At 36.3% G+C, this 15,865-nt stretch overlaps 3 protein-coding genes across 3 annotated transcripts; 2 read left to right on the forward strand and 1 right to left on the reverse strand.

Annotated features, from left to right (window-relative positions):
• Positions 1 to 2,336: 2,336 nt before the first annotated feature.
• LOC131018838 (mitogen-activated protein kinase kinase kinase 1-like) lies at positions 2,337 to 8,681 on the forward strand. Its single transcript, XM_057947542.1, has 9 exons — positions 2,337 to 3,626; positions 4,762 to 4,846; positions 4,939 to 5,001; positions 5,099 to 5,256; positions 5,685 to 5,757; positions 5,840 to 5,899; positions 6,230 to 6,340; positions 7,044 to 7,289; positions 8,230 to 8,681. Exons 1-8 carry the CDS (start codon positions 2,503 to 2,505, stop codon positions 7,251 to 7,253), a joined length of 1,884 nt encoding a protein of 627 aa, XP_057803525.1. The 5' UTR covers positions 2,337 to 2,502; the 3' UTR covers positions 7,254 to 7,289; positions 8,230 to 8,681.
• A 578-nt stretch (positions 8,682 to 9,259) lies between these two features.
• LOC131018845 (WD-40 repeat-containing protein MSI1-like) lies at positions 9,260 to 12,061 on the forward strand. The gene is made up of 6 exons (XM_057947547.1): positions 9,260 to 9,763; positions 10,383 to 10,709; positions 10,857 to 11,009; positions 11,290 to 11,414; positions 11,535 to 11,630; positions 11,706 to 12,061. Exons 1-6 carry the CDS (start codon positions 9,419 to 9,421, stop codon positions 11,932 to 11,934), a joined length of 1,275 nt encoding a protein of 424 aa, XP_057803530.1. The 5' UTR covers positions 9,260 to 9,418; the 3' UTR covers positions 11,935 to 12,061.
• A 495-nt stretch (positions 12,062 to 12,556) lies between these two features.
• LOC131005972 (uncharacterized) lies at positions 12,557 to 14,398 on the reverse strand. The gene is made up of 4 exons (XM_057933114.1): positions 13,869 to 14,398; positions 13,562 to 13,787; positions 13,091 to 13,402; positions 12,557 to 13,032 (listed from the first exon to the last, which is right to left on the reverse strand). Exons 1-4 carry the CDS (start codon positions 14,385 to 14,387, stop codon positions 12,557 to 12,559), a joined length of 1,533 nt encoding a protein of 510 aa, XP_057789097.1. The 5' UTR covers positions 14,388 to 14,398.
• Positions 14,399 to 15,865: the final 1,467 nt, after the last annotated feature.

Raw genomic sequence — 15,865 nt, forward strand, 5'->3', positions numbered from 1 at the left:
GCAGAAGCCAGAGTGAGCGGGTTTGAAAGGAGGGGGGAAGGGGGACGTACTTAGGGTTTAATGGGTGGGACCGTGGGAGTGAATCATTCTTGAATTGAATTATTTTTATTATAAATTATTTCATATTTAAAAATTTTATTTTAAAAATGTTTACGAAATTTATTTTTAATTATTATTTAAATAATGCTTAAATAATAATTATTATAAAATAAAAAATCTTCTTATTTTTTTATATGTAATAAATAAATTCATAATTATTAAATATTTAAATGATTAATAAAAGTTATTACAAATTTTTTAGTTCACAATCAATATTATTGACCTTTTTCTTTTCAAAAAAATATCATCGACCTTTTATAATTTCTGAAGATGATTTAGAGCAAGAGATGAAATAGAAAAAAGATTGATTAATTGTCTTGTATTGCATTTAAATCAACTAGTATTATGTACTGCATTTCTTTTATATAAAATAATTGCCTTTATTTTAGTTTTTTAATTAAAAAATTTGGTGTCTTTAAAAAAAATATGACGATTTTATATTAATATACACGACAATATGCATAAATGTCATGTGTAGCAATTAATTCAACACACATACATGACGCTTGTTTTAAATATACTTCACATTTTATACAAAATGTCAAGAAAAATAAAATTAATGACAGTTTGTTCAACAACATACATGACAATTTAATTAATTGTCATGTATTGCATTTAAATTAACGCACATATATGACGCTTTGTAATGAGTGTCATCTATACTATAAATAAATGACGCTCATACATGACGTTTTTTCAAAAAGTGTCAGCCGAGCGTCATGTATTGAATACATGACACTGCATACATGACGTTTTTTTTGGAAAACGTCATGTATTCAAAAAAAGCGCTCATACATGACGCTTTTTAATAAAAAGCGTCATGTATGCAGTGTCATGTATACTCAATTTTCTTGTAGTGTTTACCAGTCAAGGTTCAAGCTCATGTTCGGAAAGTTGTCAAGCAAATGGATTGGACGCTATGAAATTCAAGCTCATTAATGGACCCATATATATCACTAACTATCACCATTACAATTTACATATATTTACACATTTTATCATTAATGGACCAACATAAACAATTAGAGTTTCATTTTGAGATAGTTATTTTGAAGAGTAAAACTCAATATTTGGTCACCCATCTAAAAAACACAAATTTTGGCCATTTTTTTTTACGTTTCAAGACTGTTTTGCCCTTAATTAGGGTGGATCAGATTAGGGTTTGCGCGCGGGTTAAGTCCACTTGGCACTATTAGTGCCAAAAATACTAACAGAAAAAAAACTAAGTAAATTGGTACTTGTGGCACAAATGGTAATATTAGTACCAAAAGTATCATTCGATGATTAAATCATAAATGAGGAATCTAAACCTTAAATGAGGAATCTAACCCCTACGGGGAAGTGTTCAAAATGGTCATATAACTGCACTCATCTATATAAGACAAAATAATGTATCAACACAAATATATATCACTCTATTAATACTAATATGGTCACTAGTACCATTTGTGAATGACACTATTGACACTAATAGTGTCAAGTGTACTAATTTACTTATTTTTTTTTTATTTTTTATTTGTGAATACTTTTGGCACTAATAGAGCGAAGTGTACCTAACCCGCTCACAAACCCGAATACGGTCCGCCCTAATTAAGGGCAAAACAATCCTAAAACGTAAAAAATGGTCAGATTTTGTATTTTTCAAATCAGTGGTCAAAATTTGTATTTCCTTCTTCAAAATAGCCACGCTTATGTATTGTTTCTAAACAACTAACTATCACATTTTTTTTAATTATTAACATTTTCTCTATTTATCAAATACACAACTAAATTTTCTTGAAATCGGTATTCATTATTTTAAGGAAGATATTTCATGGACAAATAAAATATCTTTTTACGGTAGAATATATGAAAAAAGTAGAAAAATGAATACTTAACTAATTAATAAATTTATATTTATTAATATTTCTTCCACTTATTAAATACACAATTAAATTTTCTTAAAATCGGTATTCACTATTTTAAGGAAGATATTTAGTGGACAAATAAAATATCTTTCCGGTAGAATATTTGAAAAAAATAGAAAAATTTATATTTAAATAAGTTTCTCTGAATTTTATTTTAATTATGTAATAATATACATACACGACGGACAATCTAATAAGCCCATAAGAAGGGCCAAGCAATTTGTCCGTACAATTTCGTTTTTGGCGGGAGGCTTTGTGGAACGGCGAAGGCGCCACGTGGCAACGCGTTAGACTTTTCAAATATTAACCCCTCTCTGTGTGTCGGGTCAATACCCAATCCGGTCAAACATTACACGCCCACTTGCATCTGATGCTCGGTTTCGACTTCAACAACACCCACTCAACGCAACTCTCTCCTCTCAATTTTGCACGCACAACCACAACAACACTACTCTATACGTATAGGTATTGCTCCACCGATTTATGATTACGCGAGATGTTGAACTCCAAGCAGAAAAGGCAGCAGCACCACCTCCTGCATCGGCCGCGGCTTGATCGCCGCAACGCCATCAAGAACATCGACTACTACGCCGGCGACGACGGCGGCGGGAGCGGCTTCACTTCTCCGTCTTCCTCCTCCAACTCCTTCTCCGATGATCACTCCGTGCACAAGACGCGCTCGCTCGATCTGCTGCCGCTCTCGGATCGCACCAGCTTTCGGATGGAAGGAATCGAGGGGGAGGCCGATCAGATTTTCCGCTACCTCGGTCTCAACGCTGATGATTTGTCGATTCCGGTGGCCGCGTGGGAGGCGAGGAAGAGTTTGTCCCCTAAGAGCGAGGTTAGGTCTGCGAGGACCGGCGATCGAGGTCATTCGACCGACGGTTTTGGTGGTAGGGTTAGGGTTGGTGATGGTGAAGTGGAAGATACAGTCGGCGTGAATTTGGATGATGTTCAAGTCGGCGTTGATGTAGATAGTGAATATGAAGTCAGAAGTAAGCTGATTGGTAGCGGTGGACAGGGAATTAGGCCGTCGAAATCAGCGCCTTCAGCTGCAATCAGAAGGTCAGTGGATGATACTGTTGCAGCTAGGGTGAAGTATGGTAATTGTGAAGCGGAGAATGGAACTGAGCTAGTTCTGGATTATGATGAAGTTAGGGCAGATGAAACGAGTGAAAACCGAGTATGTTTAGGGATTAGAGGCTGCAGACCACCAACTCTGGCTCCTCCTCCAGTGGTGATGCGATCGGTTGTGGACCATACGAGCTCCACTTGGGACATATTTAGAGGTTTTGGCCCTCAAGATAATCAGGAAACAGAATCACCGGGAGATGTGATTAGCCATCCGACTCATAGAGTTGAAGAAAGTGAGGAAGTTGGAAGGAGAGATATCAACATTAAGCAAGAAGTGAGCGAGGACGCTGGAGAAAAGGAAAGGGGAATTGGCTTGGAGTCATGTTCAGATTCTTCAAATGATGAAAGAGGTGGCAGTTCCATCGGCTTGATTGGCGAGAACAGTTACACTATGTCGCCAAGTGGTTCATTTAGGTTTACATCCTGGCAAAAGGGCGATTTCCTTGGTAGTGGATCATTTGGAACTGTGTACGAGGGGTTTACTGAGTAAGTCATTCTTCATACCCACATAGTTGAATTATGATCAATGTTATGTAGTTTCACCAGTGAAAAAGAAGGAAATAGAAAACTAGTTACATAAATTACATCTAACTTGGAGTCTTCAATTCTACAGTAAATTGCATTTTGTGTGTGTATATAATCATTCTTCTGCCTTCAAATCCATACCCTGAATCTAGGCTAAGTTTGCTATCACATTACCCGAAAATTATGTTGTGGTTATAATGTTAATACAAATGATTAAGTTTCAGGAAACTTTTTCAATTGGTTTTGGAGCAACATAGCATGTATGATAGGTTTAGGGGCTGAAGTGCACAATTATTTTGTGAAGATCCATGGAACAACAAAACTAATGCAAACTTCTTTCCTGGTCAAAGTACATATAATGTATGGTTCCCGTGTGCGAATAATAGCTTTGTGGGATTTTCCAGAGATAATATCTATCTATATCTAAGTCTTAGTTCTAACTATAGACTTTTTTACATTCGCTATAGAAGTACTTCCTCGGAACCTTCCGAGCGTGCAATCATGGGAGTTTGCATGTAATGGATCTAACAATGCAAATCAAATTGGAATTACATTTTTGATGTTTGTTATATCACTAGAAATTTCAGCTTTTGGTTTATGAACCTCTCTCCATTCTCCAATCTTGTCTATCATCATCCATAGCTGGTGTCAGTTTGTTACATTAGCTCCTGTCAAATGATAAGGCCCAGGGGGGTTGTCATCCAGTTGGATCACATAAGTTGGTGATTTTGAAATGATTCAGATGTGTTTTTCATATGTAGAACTTATGGTAATCCAAAAATTAACCTCCACTATGATTTTGGAAACACAAAGATGAAACACAGCCAGACGGAAGATAGATATTGGACCAAGTAATTGATGTTTAATATTGTGTGTATGATATTTTAAGAACTCTTGTGCAAGGTCATGGATTGGGTTTGGTCTAATTAGATACTTTATCCTTTGGTTCTGCTATATAGAGAGTATTTTTCAAAGCATCTCTGCGTACTGACTGCATAAAAGCTCACGAAGGTTTTTCATGTTTGATATGGATCACTAAGGAAGTTGCTACAATATTTCTCTGGGTCCTTACAGTTTGTTCCTTCCTTTGCTGCAGCGATGGGCTCTTTTTTGCTGTGAAGGAGGTATCTTTACTGGACCAAGGAAGCCAGGGTCAGCAAAGCATTTTCCAGCTTGAACAGGTATGACAGTTGATAATGTATGTTGTAAGGATCTGAAAATCATTGTGCAGACCACTTGAATTGTTATTTTATCCTCTTATAAATTTTTTCAGGAGATATCTCTTCTGAAGCAGTTTCAACATGAGAATATTGTTCGCTACTTGGGCACTGACAAGGTATGCTGTTAACTTCATAAGTAGATGTCTCCATTATCAGTGCACTTACTAAATAATTTCTCTTTGATTCTTAATATGGAACATTTTTATGTTTTAGGATGATGGAAAACTATATATTTTCCTTGAGCTTGTAACAAAGGGCTCCCTTGCAAAACTCTACAACAAATATCAGCTTTGGGACTCTCAAGTCTCGTCATACACAAGGCAGATTCTAAGTGGGCTGAATTATCTTCACAGCCGAGATGTCGTTCACAGGTGCTATAACTCATCTCAGTATTCAGGTTTCTGTGGTCATTGTTAGTGATTACTTCCTGAGGCTCTCATATTCTCCAAGAAGCTTACTTTTTGTTAAGATAGTATTCTGGGCAATGTATGTGGGAGCAGATTTAATAATTTATTGACAATCAGTTTCCTAAAATAGTACTTGGATTTTATGTTGCCTTTCCTCTTTCTAGTAGCACTCCAAATTTTTGTGCTTCCTTTCTCTTTCTACTGGCCCTCCACGTTTGGAATGGGATTGTTTTTTATGTAAAGCTGGTATAGAGGTTGGAAAATTTGAAATGAACACACATTCTGGTACTCAATCAGAATGCTCTGAAAATAGAATAAACTAATACATTCCCCCCGCCCCTCCCCTCCATTTACCACCTTCTTAAAGAGCTCTGGTTTTTCTTCTTTTCAAGGGATATCAAATGTGCCAATATATTGGTGGATGTAAGTGGTTCTGTGAAACTGGCAGATTTTGGATTGGCAAAGGTTGGTTTACGGTCATACAATAATGATTTCTCCTTTCTTAGATGCATAATGTATTCTGAAATAAGTTTGCGTATTTTCTCAGGCATCGAAACTAAATGACATCAAATCTTGTAAAGGAACACCCTACTGGATGGCCCCAGAGGTGAGTTTTCTATCTGCAACTGGATCGCCCACACCCACTTATTGAGAGAAATTTTTTGCATAGATATTTTGCTTTTTATTCCACACACAGGCAATCATGTTTTGCCAACCACTGTACCCTTTCCCTTCATAAGTGTGAATAAGTAGCACTAGACAGAATGTTGTTTATCTTTCATTCACAATATATAATGAAGATATAATTACATATTCCATTCCCGAGGTTCTCCATATCGAAATTGCCAAAAAGGAAAAAGGGGCTATGTCCTTGTTCATTTACATTTTGATCAAAAAAGCTGTCTAGATCCAAATTTGAGATACTTTAAACTGTCAGGTTGTGAACCGAAGGAACCATGGATATGGGCGTGCTGCTGATATATGGAGCCTTGGCTGCACGGTGTTGGAAATGTTAACTGGTCAAATTCCTTACTCTCACTTGGAAGGGGTATGCCATGTTCCCTGACAATATCTTAGATTTTGCTTCCTTTTCCTACTTGAAGTTTTATATTGCGGTAATTTCATACTCTGAGTTAATTTTTTCGGACTGAAGCATACTGTTTACCACTGATTGGATGTAAAAGATTACATAATAAATTACTCTCTGTTGAGGGAGGGTAATACATAATGATTGTCTCAAAAGTATAAATTATTGGCATATCTATTGATATCTTATACGTTGCCCATAGGAGCATATAATATAAGAGCATTTCTAGAGCTAACAAAAACATTACAGCTGTGTTGATTTTATCACAAAATTAGTAACAATTCCTTATGAACAATTATTCTGGACAACCTTCACTACTAATTGGCAACTTTACATATCAGGACGGCAGCGGTGAAAAAGAATAATCTTTACTAATGACAATAAAATAGATTTAAAGTAGACGGCTCTTCATGCCGTCTAATTGCAGTTCTATTTTTTTTATTTTTGTCATTATTTTAATTTTTCAAAGTTTTGGCTGGCACGATAACTTCTTAATTCTTTGCTCATCAAGATTTTCATCTACAGGCATTTAATTGCACATCTCAATTTCTCTCTTTGAGGTTAATGTTTTCAAAGTCCTGTTTCATGGTTGCCCAAAAGGTGTATATGTCTTCCAGCTATTACATAAAGTGGTGTTCTAAGTATCTTTTTCTGGTTGCAACAGATGCAAGCATTGTTCAGGATCGGTAGGGGTGAACTTCCTCCTATTCCTAACACCTTATCAAGAGATGCTCAGGATTTTATCCTCAAATGCTTGCAAGTTAACCCAGATAATCGCCCAACTGCTGCTCAACTTCTAGACCATCCATTTGTAAAGAAGTCACCTTCATCGTTCCCAAGTCCTGCATCTCCACATTATGCCATGAGGTCGTAGAAACCCATCAAGATTCTGCATGTTGAAGATGGTGAGGTTAGTATCTTACACTGGCATAGGCAGGTTTATTGTTTCTTTCTTCTTGCACATTTGATTGTTTTGCACCTTTATTTTAGCTGGAATACTAGATGTGAGATTAAAGGATATATCAAGATTGACAAAATCTATATTTTAAGCTTGTCTTGAGCCATGTAGTATATCATATCTCAGAATGAGACTTTATTATTACACACAGTTATTGCTGCTCTGGGATAGGGCCATTTGTTGGGGAATTTTTTTTTTTGATGTATGTTTGATGGATCCTTCAGTATATCTTTTGGTTGCATTCTGTTATGTTTGCCATGCAACATAGATAAATCAACAGCCTTCAATGGGCTGGGTAGTTTCACAAGCTTTAACTTCCATTGATTTCCAGAGATGCGACGAATGATGTGGAAACATGTACATTTAGTTTCAGGGACAGGTATAACTATAGAGGTCTCATTAGGTTCACAAGAGGCTTTCATAGTAATTAAGGACCGGCTTACTCCACAAATGGTGAACAGATGTCCAACAGTCCAAGAGGTGCTTGGAAAACATCTTCCCTGATGCCATAAACTATTAGGTATAGAATTATGGTTTTACGAGTCTCCCCTTCTCATCTGGTGGATGTTTCGGCCTCCCTTTTGATTTTTCCCAAGCAAATGAGCATCTGAATTCTGAAATAGTTTGACATTAGGAAGTGGTGTAAGCCTGTGAGTGCCTTATAAGCTTGAAGAGCTCACAACTTGTCGAAGATATCACATGTCACTTTGCGCTACTTCCTATATAATGACACTCACACTGCACCAGAAGAGCTCACTGGCATCATATCATCCTCTTGAACAGTTCCTTCCCCAATTATTTCTCTTTTGCATCACAGTGTTGGAAGTTTAAGATATCAATTCATTAAGACAATAGTGTTTTTAACATCTGACTTGTTTTCAATATCTGTTAGGAGGAATGTTCTTGCTTCTTTATCCAAAGTTTTCAGTGGAGGGTCATGCTGCATGCTCAAATTCACAAGAACACAGTCATGAGGCCCGCACCAAATGAAACTTGGATTGGATAAAGATATCCTTGGGGTGTGGTAAGGCGATTTTAGGTTCCTTGGGGAGATCGCGGTGAATTTAAAATCTGATCTTCCAAATTACAGAGAAGACCTTCTATGGTTCCTGCCAGTACACCCAAAAAGGAGAAAGAAAAGAGATTGTTTATTGTGCCATTCATTCAGATTTTTTCATGTGCTTATGTTTGTTTCTTCATTTATTGGCTTCTAGTAAGGAACAGTGGATTGATTAGAAAGTTCTCCTGTAGGAACAAGTGTAAATAGTGAGTGCTTTTGTAATTATCTCATCCAATTGTATGAATATTTCATACTCCTTTGTAACTTAGTTGGGTTCATTTTGAGTGGCTCAAGTTTTCTTTTTCTTTGTAAGGAGGTCAATAATAAATTTTCGTTTCTCCCTAAAGTGACTTGAAAAATCACTTTAGTTAAAAGGGATGTCTTACCAATTGAGCTATTTCGTTATTTTTTTTTTGTTATTTAAAGTGATGTCTTACCCATTGAGCTATTTCGTTAAAAAATCTGTTGTGTCCCACTGAAAACATTATAAAAATTTTAAGGTGGGCGTTATCTGTATTGGTGAAAATTTTATTGGACTAGTACATTACCATATATGCATCCTTAGAACCCTAAATTTCAAGATTAGTTCATTTTAATAATTATAACTTTAATTTAATCCTTTGACGTACGCCATGATTAATTGCTCATTTTTAACATTATTAATTAATCTAAATTTAAAAAAAAATCATATAAACTTGAAAGATATTCAGACTCCGGTAGATCAAATTTAGGGGGCCACGATCTCATCTGGAAATGGGCTCCCACAAGAGGCCCAACATCCAAAATTCACATTTTCCACTGTAATAATTATATGAAGTAGTAATTGATTATAAATATACAAATAAACCGCATATAAATTTGATCTATATTAACCAAAAAAGAGTGGAGAAATCCCATTCCCTCCAATTCTCCTCCAAACCCTTCACCCGGGTAACGTTCAAACCATAATTCCTCCAAAAAAAGTGCTAAAGAGCACTGAGTGGAAGTCCAGGATCACAAATCCCGCGCAATCCGCGAAGAAATGGAAAAAGACGACGACGAGATGAGGGGGGAGATTGAGGAGCGGCTGGTAAATGAGGAGTACAAGATTTGGAAGAAGAACACGCCGTTCCTCTACGATTTGGTCGTCACTCACGCGCTCGAGTGGCCGTCGCTGACCGTGGAGTGGCTGCCCGACCGGGAGGAGCCGCCGGGCAAGGATTACTCTGCCCAGAAGATGATTCTCGGTACCCACACTTCCGAGAACGAGCCCAATTACCTCATGCTCGCCAGGATTCAGCTGCCTCTCGAGGACACCGAGAACGATTCCCGCCATTACGACGATGAACGGTCTGAATTCGGTGGATTTGGCTGCACTAATGGCAAGGTGCCTTTTTTCTCTTCTTTTAATTTTTATTAGGGGAAATGCCGGTGTACTTTGTGTTCTGAAGATTGGAATTTCATCCCGCAGGAAAAATAATTTTTTTTAACTCGTATCCTTGAGGAAAAAACAAAAAAAAAAGTTGATGGGGGAATCAATTTTGGATTTTTTTTTTTTTTTTTTTTTCTGGATCCTGGTTTTTTCGTGTGGAATTGGGGCTCTGGGATGGTAGAGAGTAGCTGAGTGCTTAAGAACTTAAACATTTAAGAGCCTCAATTTCTAGCTATTGTGGAATGTGCATCTCTCTTTTCTGTGTTTGTGCAACTCTTTTAATTGTTGCGCATAATATAAATAAAAAATCTTAATTGGTGTGGTGATTTCTCAAGAGAGAGATTTAGGTCGTAGTTATTGAAGTTTAATTTAAATGCAGCAACGTTTATGTGTAAATATAATATTTAAACAATTACACGAATTAAGTAGTGTTATTGAATCTGAAATTAGGGAGTTGACAAAATCTCTATCTGTTTTCAACCTTCTGCACATGATTGACACTGTCTTATCTTAGGTTCCAAAACGACGTGCTTTTTCATAGTTATGCCATAAGATAAGTACATCTTTTTTGCAGGTTCAAATTATCCAGCAAATAAATCATGATGGGGAGGTCAATCGAGCCCGTTACATGCCCCAAAATCCATTTATTATCGCCACCAAGACTGTTAGTGCGGAAGTTTATGTTTTCGACTATAGCAAACATCCCTCAAAGCCTCCTCTAGATGGTGCATGTAACCCTGATTTGAGGCTAAGGGGCCACAGCACTGAAGGGTATGGTTTATCGTGGAGTCAGTTCAAGGATGGTCATCTTTTGAGTGGTTCGGATGATGCCCAAATATGTTTGTGGGATATAAATGCAACTCCGAAGAATAATGCTCTAGATGCAATGCAAACATTTAAGGTATGCAAACAGAAACAAAGCTTAATTTTTATGTTCTTGGCCATACTCAGCACCACTGACTTTTTTATTTGAAATCTTTTATCCTCATCGTTTATACCTTGACATGCATGGTTGTGTTCACAATAATCTAATATGCGCTATGGGCAGATTCATGAAGGTGTTGTTGAAGATGTGGCATGGCACCTCAGGCATGAATATCTGTTTGGGTCGGTTGGAGATGACCAGCATCTTCATATATGGGATCTCCGATCTCCTTCAGTCAACAAGCCGATACAATCTGTAGTAGCCCATCAAAGCGAGGTTGGTTTCATGATTAAGATACCGGTTAAACCGAAGTACAATCTAGAGTTTTGAATTACTATTTCATGATCAAGTCTTAATATTATTGTACATGGAACATGTTTAGGGTGATTAGGATAATCAATTTCTCCATCTCTTATGCCTCAGTACTTCAAACTACTTATTGATGTGCTTTGTGATCCTATTTTGTTGAGATGCACATTCTATGCTACGTAAGTCAGCTGCTTTTCATCCGGTAATTGTAGACTTCAATCGTGCATTTCCAATGCCATTTTTATAGGTAAACTGTTTGGCTTTCAATCCTTTTAATGAGTGGGTTCTGGCAACGGGTTCCACTGACAAGACTGTCAAGTTATTTGACATGCGAAGGATTTCTACCGCACTCCACAAATTTGACTGTCACAAGTAAGCAATATGGTTTCAAAGAGATCAGTACTGTATATCTATGGTCGAAAAGATTTACGCCTTGATAGAAGTGTGGCCAAAATCTTTTGTTTGCTTAAACCTGCTGCAATTGCTCTACAGGGAGGAGGTTTTCCAGGTCGGATGGAACCCAAAGAACGAGACCATCTTAGCTTCGTGTTGTCTTGGTAGAAGACTGATGGTCTGGGATCTCAGCAGGTACTTTCTCATTAACCATTGCACATTTCTTTCCTGCTCGAGCAAATGCTGATGTGGTTATTTATGCCTTGACAGGATTAATGAAGAGCAGTCGTCGGAGGATGCTGAGGATGGACCACCGGAGCTCGTATTCATTCATGGTGGCCATACGAGTAAAATCTCCGACTTCTCATGGAACCCTTGTGAAGACTGGGTTGTTGCTAGCGTGGCGGAGGACAACATACTTCAAATATGGCAGATGTCTGAGAACATCTACCATGATGAAGATGATGTGCCTGTGAATGACGCCATGAAAGGCTCCTAGTTTCGGTTTTTTATTTATTTAACTAGCTTGTTTAGCTCTTCAATATCTTTCATGTGTTTCTTTCTTTGCACCTGTTGTATCATTTAACCATGGCTTCTATTTTATGAGAATGCAGCTGCTCTGCTCATGCTGTGTTGTTTTGCCCTTTTGTTTTTTAAGAGCCATAAATTTTAATGGTCACGTCAAGATGGACTCGAAACTAAGACTTTTAATGTTTGTTTGGCAGGAAAGTAATATTGTCTGGGAATATGAATCCTGGGATTATGATTCTTGACAGATTACTTGCCAGTATTTGGAAAAAACAAGAAAACTGTTAGGATTTTGAATTTTATATTTGACTCAAATTTAAATATTAATTGAGTTACCATTAAAAAACATTAAAAATATCTTATATTTATCATAATATTAAAATCTATATTTAAATTTTCTTAGTAGAAATTATTAAACTAATAACATAAAAAAAAAACACACAATACATAACAAAATCAATGATAAAAAAAACTACAATCTGAATTTAATTAATTAAAACTAGAGTATAGATAAAAAGAAAAACGTAAATAATGTAAGTAGTGAGACTTAAAGTAAAGAATAATTTCTAAATGACAAATAATCTAAAACTAATCTATCCAAGCAATTCAATTAGAAATATTTCTTTCTGAGAATGATCATCAAGAGTGAAAAAGTAATCCAATAAATTTGGATCTCGAACAAGTTTCATTGCAGCTCTTTGTCTTTGTGAGTGCGTTAAAACTTCAATTTTTTGCAGTTCCTCATTAAGCTTACGCCGATTATCCTTCCTTTCTTGATCAACTCCAACAATGCTTTCCATATACTTACCCATTTGATCATTAGACTTATCCATGTTAGTAGTAAGTGTATCGGTCATGTACCTCAAACTTGAAATCAAGCCATCTGTACTTCTTCTTCTCTTTCGTTCAGATTTTTTTGAAGTTCCTTCACATCGAGAAGTTGTGTTTGGTAACATAATACGAACACTATCATTATCAGATTCTTCATCTGCTTGGTCCACATTTTGATCTCTTTCTAAGTCTTCAATCACATCTTTTGGAGCTTCAGCATTTAATCCTGTGGCTCTATCTTTGCCCAAACAAGTGCTAGTTGATCGTAATAAGGAAACGGCTTGTTTCTCATAAACAAGTTTCAATAGGATCAACTGGCATATGATCTCTAATGTGGTTCTGAAGAAGACAACACGCCATTATAATTCTGTCTTGTTGCTTGATTGGATAAAAATTTGGATTTCTAATTATATCCCAACGCATTTTTAACATTCCAAAGCATCTCTCAATAACATTTCTTGCTGATGAGTGCTTCATATTAAAATATTCTTCTGGAGTTGTTGGTTGACGTCCAGTCCTCCATTCAGTAAGATGGTATCTTTGCCCTCTAAAAGGTGCAAGAAAGCCTTTGCCGTTTGTGTATCCCGCATCCACTAAATAGTAATAACCTAAAATTTTAGAATATAGTAAGTATATCATTGATATATACTCCCTCCGTCCACCAATTCAAGGCCTAGGGCAAGTGTAATTTACACTTGCCCTAGGCCTTGAATTGGTGGACGGAGGGAGTATTAAATAAGAATATTAAAAGTGTATATCTTACATACCATCTTGTATTGGTAATCCATTTCTTCTACTTAAAGCATCTCGAAGCACTCTTCCATCAGCTGCTGAGCCTTCCCAACCCGCAAGCACATAAATAAATTGCATGTCTTGCGAACATACTCCTAAAACATTTGTAGAAGTATGACCTTTTCGATTTCGATATCTAGGTTTATCAACCTCAGATACTTTTACTTCAATGTGAGTACCATCAAGAGCTCCTATGCAATTCTACAAATTTAGATCCAATCGTTATAAATATATTTTTTTTATAATCATATAAGGTGAAATTTAAAAGTGTTTCTAATATACCTTAAACCATTTCCATTTGACATAAGAGGAATCCTCAGCTACAGGTGAAGGAACTTTTAGTAAATGACCTTGAAGCCTAAGAACTGAGCTCAATACCTTATTGAAATATCTACTAATTGTTTCTCCTGACCGCAAGAAATTAGTTTTCATTGTACGGTTCTTTTGATGATGAGCTAGTATGTATAAGAAAATAGCAACTTGCTCATCAACTGTCAGGTTTCTTGTAGCTCTTAGCCGTCCAATCGTTTGAAGCATGTTAACTAGCCTTCTAAACGTGTATCTATCCATACGTAATTGTTCATGACATGTGGTGTCACTCTCATAGATCAGTTTGTGAATGTAACGAGATCGGTCTATCTCATTCACTGAACGTGCGGCCTTTAAATAATATTTTTGACAGTGATGTCTTATGAGAGTTGTAATCACAAGAATGATTCGCCTCAACACATCAATTCTCTCCATATGCCTACGAATAATAGGATATAAAAGCTTTCTTGAATTTATGTCTAATCTTGCCATCCTCTTAAAAAGATCCTGAAACTTAAGATTATACATTCATACATTCTACCAATCAAAATAATAACAAACAAAGTAATAACAATAAATCATGGCAACTGATAAATAAAGATAACGACCATGATTTCCTACCCAGGCCATGCACTTATCCTTTGCTAGACACCTAATTACAGATTCTCATTACCAATAAAATGAAACAAACATGGACGCGCACAGACAGCAACAACAGCTACACCAATACTATTGTTAAATAGAAGCAACTACAAAACAATAATTATACTATTCCAATTGCTTAAAGTTGAGTTTGCAATATGATTATGATATTAATTATAATTCCACAAAAAAAGGCTATAAGAAAAAAGATCAAAACTACATAGCTAATTAATACTCCCTCCGTCCCAGCTTTTAGTATCCAACTTTCCTTTTTTGGCCGTCCCATATTTTAGTATCCATTTCTATTTTTGGTAAAAGTAGGTGGGGCCCTTACTCCACTTTAATTATTTTAACTCTCACATAAAATGTGGGACCCTTATTCAACTCACAACACACCAATCACTTTATTAAAACCCGTGCCATTCTCAACTGGATACCAAAAGCCGGGACAGGGGGAGTACATCGACTCTTTCAGATTTGACAGCAGCAAATTATCAAATTTAAAGATGCATAACAGGCAGAAGCAGTAGCTGTAAATATAATTTGCTTAAAAATTAAGCCGACGAAGGGCACTTTATAAGTCGCCATAAAAAGCAGATCATTATACTGATCATTAATAAGAGTGAACATCTGTGTAATGATTATAAGCGCAGATTTTATGAGAGGTTAGTTATTCAAGAGTTTTCTATAAATAATCTATCCAATAACGCAGGAAGCACACTTGAGAGGCGATGCAATGGAAAAAATGCAGTCCACTCCGCACCTCCATAATTAAATTGTTCCCACTTCCATTGAATTTTGGACATTATATCATTGAAATTCGACCAAAATCATGAGCAGACAACTATCAAATCTTGACATCATGCATGCATAGTACATGTATTAGATGATTGCAGGGGAATAAGGCGAACAAGATATTCAATTTTAGACCATTGCATCTTAATTAACTTTGAAGACTTCACATGAATTCAATCTAACTTTTAAGACTTCGCATTAAATATATACAACACCTTTTATCACAAAGAACCACGCATAACCACGACTAAATTAAATTCGAAGGTGAATAATAATTCATTCAAAAATAGCCACGCAATTTCTCCACATAATTTTACAAATTCATCAATAAAAATATAGAGAGTTTAAAGAGTAACCTCGACTAAATTAAATTCGTAGAAGGAATGGTGGTTGATGATAAAACAAGCAGATTATGAGCAGCAATTTGCAGACGAGAGAGAAGAACTTGCAGACGATGGAGAACTTTTACGTTGTGCAAAGAAAAAAAAACCTAGCGAGAGAAATATAAAAGAAAGAAGTCGTCTTTTTTTTCC

The sequence above is a fragment of the Salvia miltiorrhiza genome, chromosome 1 (genome assembly GCF_028751815.1).
Source record: "Salvia miltiorrhiza cultivar Shanhuang (shh) chromosome 1, IMPLAD_Smil_shh, whole genome shotgun sequence".
Lineage (NCBI taxonomy): Eukaryota > Viridiplantae > Streptophyta > Magnoliopsida > Lamiales > Lamiaceae > Salvia > Salvia miltiorrhiza.